At 37.7% G+C, this 16456-nt stretch overlaps 1 protein-coding gene across 3 annotated transcripts in view; it reads right to left on the bottom strand.

Moving 5' to 3' along the window:
- Nucleotides 1-16456, bottom strand: part of CRYBG1 (crystallin beta-gamma domain containing 1) — a 95408-nt gene that overhangs the window by 13958 nt on the left and 64994 nt on the right. For all 3 annotated transcript variants that reach the window (XM_048936752.1, XM_048936753.1, XM_048936754.1), the window contains 10 exons: nucleotides 15922-16078; nucleotides 14786-14925; nucleotides 11677-11803; nucleotides 11358-11393; nucleotides 10359-10501; nucleotides 9539-9665; nucleotides 9302-9447; nucleotides 2291-2417; nucleotides 2067-2099; nucleotides 235-344 (listed from right to left, as the gene is read on the bottom strand). In XM_048936752.1, the coding sequence (XP_048792709.1) occupies nucleotides 235-344; nucleotides 2067-2099; nucleotides 2291-2417; nucleotides 9302-9447; nucleotides 9539-9665; nucleotides 10359-10501; nucleotides 11358-11393; nucleotides 11677-11803; nucleotides 14786-14925; nucleotides 15922-16078 (1146 nt within the window). The remainder of the gene's footprint in view (nucleotides 1-234; nucleotides 345-2066; nucleotides 2100-2290; nucleotides 2418-9301; nucleotides 9448-9538; nucleotides 9666-10358; nucleotides 10502-11357; nucleotides 11394-11676; nucleotides 11804-14785; nucleotides 14926-15921; nucleotides 16079-16456) is intronic.

The following is a 16456-nucleotide window of genomic DNA, read 5'->3' as shown; positions in this document are numbered from 1 at the left end:
AAAATGATGGTGTTTCTGAGTCTTTAGTAAGAGCTACTTGCAGAAACATCACGCACAATGTTTTGTCCTGATAAGCTAAATATCAATGCGTATGTGTGTATACCACAAAGCATTGTTCTTTGTAAGTTCCCACAGGTAAAACCATTTCAGATGTTAGAAAGCCGTTTGATTATTTTTTTTTTTTAATTTTTACCCATTTTAGTGATTTCTCAATACTCGTTTGATATAACTTACCTGCCACCTAAAACTTTTGAAGACTTCACAGTAAATGAATCAATACATCTTGTGTTTTTTTCAAGTATTTGACAGTTACCCTTGAATTCAGGCTCTGAAAATAACTGGACCTTTAAAGAGTCATAAACATATTTAAAAACAATTAATGCTTTAACCTTCATCAACACATCTCTACCATTACTTCTATAGCTGCATTACGATACATTCAATATCCAGATTAATTCAGTTTCATAGACTTTTGTTACATTTTCAGCGTCATTACTCAAACAAGGACTGCAAAGCCAAAAAACACCTCTGGTTGTAAATAATTAAGCAGCATACAAAATAATTCAAAGAACACTAACAAAGGTAGCTACTTTAACTATCTGCTGGAGAAGACATAAATCCCCACACAACAGATAGAATAGGCACATGATTAGAAAAGGGTAATAAACTGTTCTGTTTTAATTTCTTAATCCATTTAATCTCAAAAATGCATACTCCTCTTATGAGCAGTATTTATCTGTCTTTCAGAGCATAAGTGGTGCACAGTCCTGGCAAAGTACTCAGACAGCATGCCAACAGGTGTGGTAAATATTCTTGGGGCAGATGGGCTTTATGTGCCTGTTGCAACTATAGCTGAAGTCATGTCAGTTCTTTCTTTCTGTGCTCTGAGGATGAGAGGGTATGAAAGGATAAGTCACCCAGTCTTTTGTCCTTGTTAAAAGGAAAAAAATTCTAAATAGCAAACCTGCTAATTTGGTTAGAAGACAATTAACTCTGATCACACAGAAGTCATTCACATTATCACATGCCTACCAGCTTTATTCACTCTTAGCAGAGATACGAGTGCAGGCATGCACAGCATTTTCCAAAGAGGAACATGCTGACAAAGGATACAGTCTGTTGACTACAAGCCATTATTTCTTAGTTTCCTTAGGATAAAGTCTATAGTCGTAAATATTTTTTCATGCATATAGAAGAAAATAAGCAGCCTGGAGATTTCTATTCCCCAGAGTTCATACATATTCCTATACTGGATACTCCAGTAAGGCGTGTTACTAATTATGAATGCAAATTGGGAAAGCCAAGACTTTTCTCCCTGGTTTTCAGTTCCATGACACATTCACCATTTTGACTGAAATGAAAGTAACAACTCCCTACAGACAAAAAGACAAAAAGGTTCAGAATTATGAAAGAATTATGAAAAAAGGCTCCTCTTTAGTCCCACTGTCAAAGAACATTCTAGTATTTGCACACAGGAGAAAGCCTAACAAAAATTTTGTTGACCCACTGAATAGACAAATTCACTTTGCCATTTCCTTCTCTTTTTTATTGACAAATACGATGTTAACTTTTAAGCCCAACTCAGAAAGCAGCATTTGTGACTGAATGAGTTTCACTTCAAGTGAAACCACCACTAGCAGAACAGTTAACAAAAACTAGGTTGAAAACAAAGTCACAACTATTGAGTGCAATTAACTCAACTTCTGCAACAGACTCCAGATAACTTCAGCTGGTCACTGAAGCTCTGCATAGATGGGCATAGGCTCCAGATCTTCAGAACAATTCTAATACTCTGAAATAGCACACCTACTGACCCAAAACATCAACTTGGCCTCAGAAAACTTATAAGGACAGCTATATATTACATTACAGCTTCCAAGGACTTTCATGGCCTTAGGAGGTTCAGAAAGCAGCCCTCCTTCTTCACTTAGCATTCTCACTCTTTGACTAATGGACTATCTGTGCAAAAACCTGGGTGTTACAGTATACAAAAAGCCTGATCCCATTTACTGATGTTACACAGACCACTACAGAGTATGTTTCATGCATTTAAAGAAATATCTTACCTTGACTTTACCCCTTTCACTTCCAACAATATCCTACAAAAATTTGGAGAACAAAAAAGAAAAAAAAATTTAAGAAGTGCTAAATTAACAAACATTGAAAAGTTTATTATTAATCCCTGCTTAAAGAATGTATATGACAGCATGTAAGTTGGATTCAATAGAAAAAGACTACCTAGAAATACTTCAAAGAAAGTTGCAAAAGAAGCATAAAATTAACCCCTTACCATAACAATGGGTTGAACTGAAGATATTTTGCAATTCTTCCCCCCCCATGCCTCAATGCTGGGATATAGCCCCTTATCCAGTATATATTGCTCTCCCGTAAATTCAGGATTCTCATAAGCCACCCACCTAAGAGAAAGAGAAGAAAAAGCCAGTGGGTAAGTGTCTCGTTACTTTTTCCAAAATGCAAGACTGTATATTCATTATACCTTCACATAAGAACAAATCGATTGTTTATCCCCTCAAATGCTAAATTGCAATGCTATTAAATCTCTAAATCAACAAAATTATGGATCTGGCTCTCCAAAACTCTTGCAAATTCTATTTCAATTTGCCCCACTATTTCAATATGATCCAGAGTAAATAAACTAAATCAGACCACAAGTTCAAATGCATCATCTGACCTGTTCCATATATTCATTGATGACCTGGATAATGAGATGGAGTGCTTTCTCAGTAAGTCTGGAGATGACAGCAAGTTGGGAGGAAGTACTGATCTACATGGGAGTATGAAGGTCCTACAGAGGCATCTAGACAGTCTGGATAGCTGGGCTCAGGCCAGTGGGATGAAGTGCAACAAGACCAGATGCTGGGTCCTGCACTTTGGCCACAACAACCCCAGGCAGTGCTACAGGCTTGGGGCAGAGTGCTGGAAGACTGTGTGGAGAAAATGGACCTGGGACATTGGCTGATCCTCAGCTGGACATGAGATAGCAGTGCACCCAGGTGACCAAGAATGCCAAAGGTATCCTGGCTCGTATCACAAATAGTGCTGCCAGCAGGAGCAGGGAAGCGATCATCTCTCTCCTGCATCCAGAGGGTACTGTTTTCAGTTCTGGACTCTCAATACAGGAAACACATTGAGGCTCTGGAGTATGTCCAGGGAAGGGCAATGAAGCTGGTGAGAGGTTTGGAGCAGAAGTCTATGAGGAGCAGCTGAGGGAACTGAGATTGTTCAGTCTGGAGGTGAGGAGGCTCAGGGGAGGAGAGACTTCATTGCTCTCTACAACTCCCTGAAAGGAGGTTGGGACAAGGTGGGGGTCAGACTCTTCTCCTGCATAGCTAGCAACAAGACAAGAGGGAATGGACTTAAGTTACATCAGGGAAGGTTCAGGAGATTAGGGAAAAATTCTTCTCCAAAAGAGTGATCAGGCACTGGAACTGGCTGCCCAGGGATGTCGTTGAGTCACTATCATAGGAGGCGTTCACGGAACATTTAGATGTTGTACTGAAGGACATAGTTTAGTGGAGATATACTGGTGGTAAATGGATGGTTGAATTGGATGATCTTGGAGGTCTTTTCCAACCTTGGTGATTCTATAGTTCTATGATCTGTTAGATACCTTAAAAGCTGTCTCCAGTAAAATCATTGAGATGTTTCAAAATTCTGTTGTTTTATCAAGTTTTTCTCCAGAATATCAGGCAAATATCAGAATAATATTGTTTCGTTAAAACTAACTTTCAGAGTAATTTGGGCAATAAGACATATACAGGCAACGTTAAAAGTCAATATTACAAAACTTCAGATGTTTTTAAGCAAACACTCAAATCTGCAGAAAGTTAAGGTACAACAAAAGGCATAAATACTAATGGTGGTAGAGTGTGACGTCTGTGAACCTGCTGGGGTTCACAGACATCAGCAGGAAGAATTTCCTTGACCGTTTAGCATTAAAGCCATCAAAAATTTAATTGGATTAGTGTATATAAGCTCAAAGCAATTAGTATGACTATTTAATCAGACCTCATTCCTGATACAGGCCACAAACTCAGATTTCTGCTTCAAACTCACAACTTCAGTCTCAGTCAAAGACAGTTAACTTTTAAGACAAACACGTGAACTACTAGAAAAGCAACCAAATCATTGCACAGTCTCTCCAACACTCAATTATCACTGCAGTGCTTTATTTCTGCTCTGAAGTACCTGCTATCAGCTGGTCTTGCTATGTGTAGTCTACTACACTCAAGTAAACTTTTACGGCATTCTTCCAATCCAGGGTCAGTGCTCCTGCATCAGCACTCCCTTGTTTTTGTCACAAGCTACATAAATTCTGCTGCCTTTCACTGACAGACTTTTTTTTTTTTTTTTTTTAAAGTACTGACATTAGAACTGGTCATAGTAACAAGGGGGAATGGTCTTAAGCTGACACAGAGGAAGTTCAGGTTAGATATTAGGAGGAAGTTCTGACACAGAGGGTGGTGACTCACTGGAACAGGTTGTCCAAGGAGGCTGTGGATGCCCCATCCCTGGAGGCATTCAAGGCCAGGCTGGATGTGGCTCTGGGCAGCCTGGTCTGGTGGTTGGTGACCCTGCACATAGCAGGGGGTTGAAACTAGATGATCATTGTGGTCCTTTTCAACCCAGGCCATTCTATGATTCTGTGATAACAACTGAGTTTCATTCTTTCATTTATTATATTTATGCATGGACTGGGACATCTTCTTGGTTATACAAGACAATCTACCCATAGCTTTTCATTTTTTCCTATGCATTACATAAGGAGTGCATGTTAGCTTATTCCAAAACACACTTTCAGTAGGTTCTTCATACAGAAGGTCAACACCAACAACAGCAACGAAAAAAACCCTGACATCATTACATGTATTATATTCCACTAAGCTGCAGGTTTAGTCCAAGAACAAATGCCAGATTCTCTGCACAGACAAGAAGTGAGGTGACTTCAAACCAAATATAGCTACAGCAACACGTACATGCTGCGAGTACGGACTTCCTGTTATTTGTCCATGGCAAGCACTCATAGAGTGATTCATGTTTATCACTATTTACATCTCTTGGTTTGCCTCAGATATAATCAATTATTCCAAATTGTTATGCACTAATTACTTAAGGCACTTTTCAAGGCACATTTCAAAATTGCCTCATCGTAATTCATCAAAGAGACACTGGTATGTAGAATAAATTAAGCTGAAAGTTCAAATGTCTCAGGTGTGTTTAGACCTGTATGCCACATATACCAAAAGAAAATTAGGTTTCATTAATCAATTTCTTGAGTGGATTCATGTTTGATTTTTCAATGCACTAATACCAAGGTACAACTGCAATGCGTGACAGTTGAACTTCATTGATATTTATGAAAACAAGTGTTTCTGATATTAAGTGAAACATAAAACATGCCAGATCCCTTCCAGGGGCCTCTCAATAGCAGGCATTTCTTTTCCTCCTTTCTAAAAAGAAGCCTGAGTACAGAAGCAATGAAACTTTAAGCGTGTTTATGTCAAAAACAGTGGGATTTAAATTAATAAGTCTTGCTCTTCTATGCAAGTCAGCCCATACTGGAGAATTTCTGGAGTCAAGGCTTGCTGGTGAAATCCCTGTGCTCTTTCACTTGTTCAGAAGCCCACACAGCCTTCCAGCAGCACGATAACAGCAGCAGGAAGGGGAAAACTGAATGCAGCACCAGCTGAACCTCTCAAACTTCAAGACTATCCCTAGGACAGAGCACTGTTTTAATCCAACTTCTGACCAACAGGAAGGCCTACACGAGACCTAGCCTCCATATCTAAGCAGAAGAGTCACACCTCAGCACCACAAGAACTGAAGTTTTAGACTGCAGCCTACCCTACAGGGAGCAACTTTCCTTAACATAATAATTTGGTAACCCTCATCCCAACAAACTGCCTTAAGTAGGCCAAGCAACAGCCTCATCCCAAGTCACTGCCAAAAGTGTGCCAAAGTCCTCATTCCTTTGCATTGCCTGTCATGCTGGAATCCTGCTCTCAGTGTTGCTCAGACTCATATATAGTAGGACAAATCACCTGCTGTGAGCACCTGCTTCCTTCTCTCTCGGCTACAGAAGAAATCATAGAATCAAACACCTTAGTATTAAACTAAATGACGCAGCTGTAAAAAGTTAAGCTTTCAGGCACAGAAGATCTCCTTTAGGTCTGAAATAGAATCCATAACATTTAAACCTTAAATACTACATGTACACAACAGGTTTAAATTGGTCTATATGTTAATCTCACAGACCATGTAGAGCCAGGGAGGAAAAAAGGCACTTGAATGACTAACAGGAAAGAAGAGGTAATTAAATTCCATTTGTAGGAAAGAAAGGAAATGTGTTATTTACCATTCTCATTTGTGCTTGTGATTTCTAGTGTCCCACAGACGTGTGAACTTTTTGTTCTGTTCAACATCACTTTAGCTCAGTTCAGAGATGGAGGGAAAGAGAAAACTGTTTGAAATGTTCCTGCAGGCAACCTAAGGCCTCTTACCTATTAAAGAACCCAATGGGGGTTTGTTGCTATACAGTGCCTCCTTAGTTCCACTCACATTACCATCCTGAATGCATTTAGATTCAATATATTATATTTTGACTACTATTTGCAAACTACCCATCACTTAACGATTTCCTCACTGAACAGACACGCACTAGAAGCAGACAAATCTGTGCTGTGGACTAATCACTTGAAAATCAGAAGGAAACCAGTATGAATTACAAGACCACAGTAAAACAAATACCTGTGCAGAACACACCCCTGAAAACATTCTTCCACCTACTTAAAGAAAGGATCAACTAAAATACAGGGGCTTTTTCACTAACTTTGGCAAAAGCTTCCCATGTTTATGGATAAAGAAAAGGCACATTCGGAAACACGCAATTCTTGTGATTTTAATAACCATTAAACATAAGCTTGAAGGACTATTAAGCAAAGAGGAAAGTCAAAATTATACAACGCAGTTGCTTTAAGTACTTGCTTAAACTTGTAAAGGGTGTTACCCGTTGCTATTAAATACTTTCATTTTCCACCACTTTCAGTTCTGCCAACTTGGGAGTAAAGATCAAATCCTACTTTAAAAAAAAAAAAAAAAAAAAAAAAAAAAAAAAGGCCTCTCCTATTTTCAAGCAATCTGAATTTATTTTCTCCTAAACCAAACAGTACAATAGAACGCCCTGGATTCTGTGCTTGGCCAATCTCTGAAGAATGCTTGAGAGCAAAACATAAATCAACTTAAAAGAAGTCAATACTCACTCATCACTTTTGTATATATTTTTCAAGGTGTCTTTAGAATGGATTTATCTAAGACATTAAAATACTGCTTAGAAACATTCCTCAGACACAACAGCTGAAAATTTTAATGCAGCTAGCTCTCCACTGCCCCCAAAACAAAATATTCATTCCCCAAATGCAGAGCTGTGCTGTCTTCAGCATACAGTTTAGAGATGCATTTTAGCTCAGAAGTTGTTCAGTAGTATCTACGTTCTGCTGTCTCAGCCTTTCTTTTCTTTGATATATCCTTTAAATTACAGAGCAATCAAACTCATTATGTGGGAAATACAGATTACATGTTATCTATTACTGCTATATCTGCTTACTACAGATACCTGTAGTTAAGAAAGAAAAAAGTTAGGGAAAAGTTCAGGGCTTCTTACAGTTCACTTTTTCTTTTTCAAATGAAGTATTTTCAGTACGACACCAGGAAGGTTACTTAGAAATACTGCTACAAGCTTTTATTGAACCTGAAACAGTTCAATATGACATCACTTATATGCTAGTCTAAATAGATCTAGGAATTGCTCAATGGATTATTCATCACTGTATGACTGATTTCTTGGTAGGAAAGATATAAAAAAAATTCTACTTGAGGTTACTTAATGCTTAAAATAAAACAGTTTTATTGCCAATCATGACTTTACATGATTCAACTTCCTGTCACACTGGCATTTACTAAGACCACCACCCCAAAATGCTGCAACACTCACAACATCTTTGGGTACAAAATGCTCCTACCAGACTGTAAAAGTGGACTGATAGTAACTTGTTACAAACAATACACCTAAATAAAAAACATGCTTATTGCTACAAATTACACCTTTAAGAGACTAGCGAGTAAGATTACAGGAACAGGAGCAGTCTGTGGGACAAGGGTTTTGTTTGTAATAACTTCTAGCCAATTTTACCATCAAAGTATTGGAGTCACTCTTAATTACTAGAATACTCATACTGAAGTACGATTCCTATCTCAGCTGCAACAGTCACATTTACTAGAACAACTACACAAAGGGCGTGATAGGCACCCACAATTTGTTTCCCAACCTTCAGAGGAGATTCTTTCCCATGAATCTTCCTTGCATATTACAGAAGACATAAGGGCACAGTGGCTTCAAAGGTCACTATGCAGAAAAAACTGCTGTCGCATAACTTTCATACAGAAATCAAAAGCATTCCTTTGAAATGCACTGAGCTCAATTCTACAGTCTTTACCCAGACAAAATTTGCAGAGATATCACACAGATAACATGCAAAAAGACTTAAGGTGTGGCTGGGTAAGGCAGAGCTCTCAGCAAGTCACCTGCATTCCAGAGAAAGAAACTATATCTCAGATTTTGGTACTTGGAGACACGACTGCTAATATTTGTTTATATTTCCAAAATACTTTGATGCTGTCTCCAAGGCTGTGGAATTCAATCTGCAATTAATGTAACCAATAAATCAAACAGAAAGATACGCCAACTTACTAACTGCATGTGACAGCACAAATGACACCAAGCAGAGGATATGGCCACACCAACCAATAGTTTGAAGACCCTTAATGAACAACACTCCTCCCCACCCCTCCGAAAACAAGAAGGATAAAAAATTTTAATTGTGGTATTTGCTGCAAAAGTAATGCTACTTTTCAGAAAGAAACACCATTTTATACACAACTCTGAGAAAGAGTAAGTAATTTGCCTCTGGTCAAGCACAAGAAGCCCAAGCAAAAATCAGAAATTAATTCCATGACAATTTTGCTGCTGAAATGCTTCTAAAAATACAGCCATGAGAACAACTATTTTTATCTCTCCGATTTTATCTCATTCACTTTCATACTTTGCAAGTCAGTAAACCAACATCTCAATGTTGTAGCCAACACGCTCCAGTCAAAAGCAGAAATTTTTATCTGAGGACATAACAGAGACACTACAAGACCAAGTACAGAAAAAACATGATCAAATTCAAAAATTCTAGAAATTGCAGATGCACTATTAAACAGCAGTTAAAATAGCACTTACACGCCACTCAGCACATTTATAGATTGCGTTCTCAGCCCATATCCAGTGTCTTTCAAATTGGAAACAATTCCTAACACATTAATGTTAGAACCTTTTGATCCGAAGTCTTTTTCACTGTACATTATCATATGTGAGCTTGTGAAGTCCTGTTAAAAAAAAAAAAAGTGCCATAAGAAGAAAGCTACGTGATGCCTCAATGTGCTCAGGAGATAACAACTCTACGTTCTTGGAACTTACACCAACAACAGGTCTCAGTGACTGCAGCTCTTCATCATAGCCACCCCAGTCTGTCCAGTCCCGATATTCTCCTTCTTCCAGTAAATACTGATGGCCTTCAAACCCAGGCTTTTCATATGCGACCCAACTAAACAACAACAGAGACTGTGCATGAAAATGGACTATGGCCACTACGTGTTGTGTGAAATTTGTTCTTTCCCCCATCTTCTGTTGAAGATATAGCCGTCTCCTAAATGTTTTTCCCACTGACATTAATTACACTACAATTTCAAATGGAAAAAAAAAAAAAGTCTAATAAAAATACTTGCAAAACATGCCAGAGGTGGAAGAAAAAAGTGAAGATTTACATTAGGATGACCACTCTGTTTTGAAACAGTGTAGCCAGGTAGAAAGACAAGATCTAAAAAAAAAAAATACAGCAACTCCTCCTGGCTTGTAATGATACAGGACTTCCAAGGTACTTTGAGAAGCTTTGTATCCTTCTCTAACCAAAGCTAGATGAAATTCTGCAACTCTTCAATGCATGGAGTTAAAAACATAGAAACAACATCACAAGAGGAGAGAGAGAAGTTAGCAGATGTAGGCTGCTCTGACTGCTTGACAGCCCTTCTACCACTTCTCTAACCTCTGTGAAACTGCAGTTATAAAAGTATTGACTAGAATGCAGCCACTGTTGTGATTATTTCCAAATTTAACCCAGATGTAAATCTAAAATCAAAACCAAATAGTTTCTGAATTTATCCACTGCAGTTTCAAATCTACAGAGTTAACACTTAATGCTGATGAGGAAATACTGCTAGTGTTTTTTCCCCACACTTACACTCCTCCCAGTACTTTGATGGATCCCATTGAAGTAAGTGAAAGTTGTGTCTTTTCTTCTGATTCCTTGTCACTGAGCATGAAGACCTCTGATTCTACTTCCACGTGTCTCCCTTCAAAGAAAGGCTTCTCATAAATGACTACCTGTCACAGAAACAAAATAAAAGAAAAGCTGCAAAGAACGTGATAAATTCTGATAGCAGTCAGTTTCTTTTGCATGGCTGCATAAAGGGAGAAGATTATCTCTGTCGGAGAGGGTCCAGAGGAGGGCCACAAAGATGATCAGGGGACTGGTGCACCTTCCCTAGGAAGACAGGCTGAGGGAGCTGGGCTTGTTCAGCCTGGAGAAAAGAAGGCTGCGGGGTGACCTCATTGCAGCCTATCAGTACCTAAAGGGAGCCTACAAACAGGAGGGGAATCAACTCTTTGAAAGGGTAGATAACTGCAGGACAAGGGGAAATGGTTTGAAGTTGAGGGAGGGAAGATTCAGGTTAGATATCAGGGGGGAAGTTTTTTACTATGAGAGTAGTGAGGTGCTGGAACAGGCTGCTCAGAGAGGCTACTGCTGCCCCATCCCTTGATGTGTTCAAGGCCAGGTTGGATGGGGCCCTGAGCAGCCTGGTCTAGTACTCAATGGGGAGGTTGGTGGCCCCAGCTATGTGGGGGCATTGGAGCTTCATGATCCTTGAGGTCCCTTCCAACCCAGGCTATTCTGTGATTATGAAAGCAATTCATGATCTCTCTTTTCAGGATGTCTTCCCTTAGACATGCAACATTAGGATTTAAATGTTCATTACCTGTCTGCATCATGCAGGTAGCTGTTAATACTGATATTTGCATATATAATAGATGCATAAATTAGACAAATTGCAGTTTCATAGTGCGGTCACATGCAGCATGACCAGCCACTAAGCAGGCAGTATGTGACCAAGATATACTTATCTACCCACACGTAGTTGATGTGTGATAACAGGACAACCAAATAAATACTGATTTTTACCTTTGGGTCTCCAGGACATTCTACTTTGCGGCCACCCTATTGGAGAAGAAAAAAGTGAGAGAGAAATGAGTAGTCTAAATCATCTTAAATTCTTCATAAAAATCTGGAATTAGAATGAAAGCTATTTTGTAGAATACATGTGAAAACTAGGAAGATCAAAAGTAGAAATGGATGCAAATCAAGAACTTTATAGATTAAAATGTTGTGGTTTTTAGACTTACATTTCTATGAGTCCTGAAAAAAATGTAGCCACCTTAAGACACTGCTTCTAATATATAAGTGAAGGTCACATAGCTGGCAAGTAATAACGACATTTTACCATTTTCAAGGGCCTCATAGACCTAATGTAGGCTTCCTTCTTCTCCCAGAAAGCTAAATTGGGATATTCACCAGGCTCCAACATTAAAGGGACTCCCTGGAAACCGGGTTCTTCATAAATTAGCCATCTAAAGCAAAGGGGGAGTAGAAAGCAAAAAGTAAAAAAAATAAAACAAAAAAACAAAAACAAAACAAACAAAAAAAAAACCCCAACAATAACAACAACAAAAAACCAAACCATAAAAAACAAATCCTAAATCAGAGAAGTAATAATTTGTGAACAGAAAAGAACAAAACAAACTCGACTCAGGCAAAAAAAGAAAAAAAAAGAAATAGTGTGCCCCTAAAACTTTGTTTCTTTGTCTATACCATCAAAATTCCCAAGTATAAACTGGTGCACTTGCAAACCTCTGTATTTGTGAAGGGAAACAGCTTACCAATGCACGTGGCATGTTTGAACAAGTAAAAAAAAAAATATATATATACATATATTTATATATATTTATATATTTTTTATATATTATATATATATTATATATGTATATAATATTTATATATATATATTTTTTATATATATTATATATATATATGTATGTTATATACATACACACACACACACATATATGTGTGTATATATATATATATATATATATAAAATGCTGTGAACAATCAAGAATTTGACTGTCATATTTGGGAGCAACACAAGTTTTGAACTGAATTTTCAAGACTTAAGGCTATTGTGTATTATTTTAGAATAGCCTTAAAATATTCACATCAGACTTTCCAGAAGTTGAAAGATCTCTATGAACCTAGACTTGCATTTGTTGAAAAATCTACTCGATAGGGAACTCAAAACTTGTATTACTAGTATGTTAAAAACAAACCAACCAACCAACCCAAACCAAATCAAACAAAAAACTCCACAAAACACCGATTCCATTGAAATCTACTTCTTCATGGTTTGTATCTGCTAATGAGTCTACTTTGAAAGACATCACTTTCAACATTCCTGACTTGGACAGCAACAGTAGTTTTTCAAAGCATTTACAAGAAAATCTTGACCAGTAATCACTTACTGGAAACACAGAAATCTACTGCTGACCTCTGCACTGAGGGTCACAATGTGTCTCTCCCAGTAAGATCTACCAGTCTCTCAGACATGCAGCATGAGGCAGGACATAAAGTACTAAGCAGAAACACCTTATACAACCAAAAGGTTGCCCGCTTAAGGATCATAATGTATAAGTCTGGTGACATGAGGCAGATAAATAATTAAATTAATCTCACACTTTAAGCTAATGTAAACTGGCACACGTTGGTCTAGCTTCACTGCAGACACGTGGTTCCAAGTAACAAAGAACTTTGCTTTTACTGACATGTACAGCCAAATACTGAATGTATTGTGTGTCCTATAGCCACCCAACTCAGTAAGCTCTCAGCTTCACAGAAGAATTTTAAGTACATGAGAAACCAAGAAGAGAATACAATCAGAAGATAATGGTGCATTGCCTCATTTTTGTTGGCAGCTTTTAATAAACACATTTAAGCACACACAGTGGGAAACTTTCAGATCCAACCACACCTACACGGTGAAGTGACTCAGAATCAAACCTTCCTCAGCTGCCAGGACAGTGAACTGTCATGCCTGCAAACTAAGGGAAAGAAAGAACCCTGCAACACACACCAAAAAAAAAGTAGCAGCAATTTACTGTATATCTTATGCAACCAATTGGCAGAAGTAACATCTTTCCACCTTTCCTGGATAAAGAATTGGTAACTGAGAGACCTAATTTGATTCACAGTGAAAATACTAGTCCACTTTTCTTCAAGAGGTCGAAATACAGCTGAGAGAAATTAAGACTTTAAAGAGTTTACACAAACTGCACAGGCCTTGCTTCCTTTACTAAAAAATTGTGATTTCACTATTCACAGAATGCTTCCAAGAGGGAACAGAAACAAAGTTGGAAGGTAAATGAAGCAAATTAATAATCAACCTCCAAATAACGTATCTGATTTTATTACTCTTGGCAGACATGTGATTTGGAATGAGTTTGCAGTTCAACATAAATAAGCTTCTGTCAGAGAACCAACTATGTGAACATCTTAAAATTTTCCTACATACTCGAGTGCTTCATAGTGTTCCTCCAAAATCAGTGTGAAAAATTCATCAGATAAAATACCTTTATCTGATAATGAAAGTGCCTCATCCATCATGAGATGTATTTGAATATCTCTTTGCAGTGTTATGTAATACTAATCCTTAGTTGGGCAATTATCAACAGTTAAATACACCATTAGCAAAAAGGCAAATGCTACCACAACCCAAACATGGCACAGCCACCAGGTCTGTACACCCTGCAAAACATTCTGCAGGACCCAGGACCACTAAAAGCAGTTATACTCCCTGTTTCTAAATGCAGTTTCCCTTCTTTTCGCACCAATTTTGCTGGTGCCAATTTAAGGCATACTTTAAGTAATGATATACTTATTACATTATCAAAGTCATCATTTCTACAGTAACTGGATTGTTCCTTGGCCTCCTCTATCACAAAACTTTGCTTAGTTCATGGCATGCATTATAATCCTAATTTACATGGCTGTATGTTTTCAGGTGACATAGTATACATTCTTAATTGTCAGTATAAATACTGATCAATTAAAATGCACTGTGAAATAAAAGGATGCTTTCACGAGACCACATTTCATGCTAGGCCTTACTTCATTACATGACAGCTTAAAAATCTTCAGTACAATCATTTCAAGTTTAGAGATAAAAGCAGGTAGGAAATGTGGTGGTAAAATGCTATGGTGAGACATCTCTCATTTTTTACAAGTTTGCCTGAATGTGAAAAAGCAGCAGAGGAAAATTCATACTTTTACTGCAAATTCTTTTACCCCATGCAATTAAAAGAAAAATAAAACATTATAAGGTGTCACCCTAACCAGGTATGAAGCATTATAATGATGTAACAATGTTACAGTCAACAAGAACTACCAAAATGTCTGACTGGAATAAACACAGCCTGCTTACATGGCTGATAGATGTAATCAATGGTTTAAAAGAAATTCCTTTCATAGCAGTACACGTTCACACAAAACTATGCACTTACATGCCCCAGTGTACTTTGATAGAACAAGTCTTCTGAGTGCTGCCAAACACCCCTGTTTCCTCTGTGTCGTCAAAAAAGGAAGTCACGATTCCTAGCCCTTCAGGTTCTGTATACAAATCAATTTGACTGACCCTGTAATCCTGAAAAAATGAAGATCGCAATAATTACCCCATCTGTGCTGTAATTAATGCGGCTAACTAAAACAGCTTTGTAACTCCTGCTTGTTTTAAATTGCTTCCCCTTCTTGTCAATTACTACTATTATCAGATTCCTGCCATAAAAGTAAAACTAGGCCAGTTGCCTGTCTCTGTTTGGACCAAGACCTCATCAGTCAATCTTTAATCAGCATGTACACTGTTTATCTTCTGCCATCTAGGCAGGAATGCATCTTCTTTCATCAGTTAATATCTCCTCCAGCAAATTAAATCCTAACACAACAACAAGCAAACCATTCTTGAGAAGAACTAATTTAAACAAGAACTGTAGTTACAAGCAATATGTATTCCTCCCTTTTTCTTTACTGGTCAAATACCTTTATAGCTCATGGTTACTTTGGCAATCTGCAAACATATATGCTTAATGGTAGGTTAAAATGCATGTAGGAAGGCTGTTTCCAGCACATATGAAATTTCTCAATAGGTTTGTACACATAAGTTATTTTCTGAGTAAAAAAAAGATTCGAAGGTGTTTAATGCTAAAGATTTGTTGGGTATAAGTCTGTTCTATACATTAATAAAAAATAACAAAAAAATGCTCAACAATCCATGTGTTTTCAAAATACAAGTCTGTGGATTTACTGACCAGTGTTCTGGAAAGATTTTCCCTAAGAGATTTATCAAGCTGAAAAGCATAACCCTACATAAGTTTCTATAGCATTTTCTGAGCCGTTTCAATGCAAAATAATTTTCTTCCCGACGTATCCTTTCACTGTTTTTTAGCCAAATCCCTACTTCAAAACAAAATTTAATGAAATTAAACAAAATTAACAATTAAACAAAAGCAACAGAAACCCCACCCACCCACTCACACTGTGACCATATGAGAAATCCAACCTGCAAGATTGATTTTTCTTAACAGTATAAAACTTCATCAAACATTAGGACTTCTACAAGAGATTCTTTACTTATATTACTTGCCTTAACAACATGCCTTATCGAACCAATCACTGCAGGCTTTAGCGATTCGCATTCATTTTGCTCTTCACCTGCACCCCAAATATCTGGGAATTCCAGTTCACCTTCTTCCAGAGGAATGGAAGGACCTTCAAAATTTGGTTTTTCATAGAGTATCCAGCTTAAATTAAAAAATCATCAGTTTAAAATGTTTTATCAAGTGTGAGTTTCAAAAATCATTTTCCCATTTAACAATTTCTTTTTTCACAAGAAGCACCATTTCCAGACCTTCCATGCCACTCCAACACAGCTTATTCACCCAATAGTGCTGATGCAAGTCATTTCTGGTCATTGTGATATTTTTTAAAGCAATTATGAAAACAAGGATGCCTACTGCTGACTTTGTAATTTCATCAAAAACTTCTCCACCCTTTTCAAACTGATGATCTGGGACTGCAGGAGTGTTGTCTATGTATAGCAGACTTCTGCACGAGATACTAATCAGAACCAATTTGTAGGTCAGAAAATGTTGACACTACAGACTGCTGTGTCATGTATA

The sequence above is a fragment of the Lagopus muta genome, chromosome 2, assembly GCF_023343835.1.
Source record: "Lagopus muta isolate bLagMut1 chromosome 2, bLagMut1 primary, whole genome shotgun sequence".
Lineage (NCBI taxonomy): Eukaryota > Metazoa > Chordata > Aves > Galliformes > Phasianidae > Lagopus > Lagopus muta.
The sequence above is the reverse complement of the archived record's forward strand: the minus strand, read 5'-3'. Positions and strand labels throughout refer to the sequence as shown.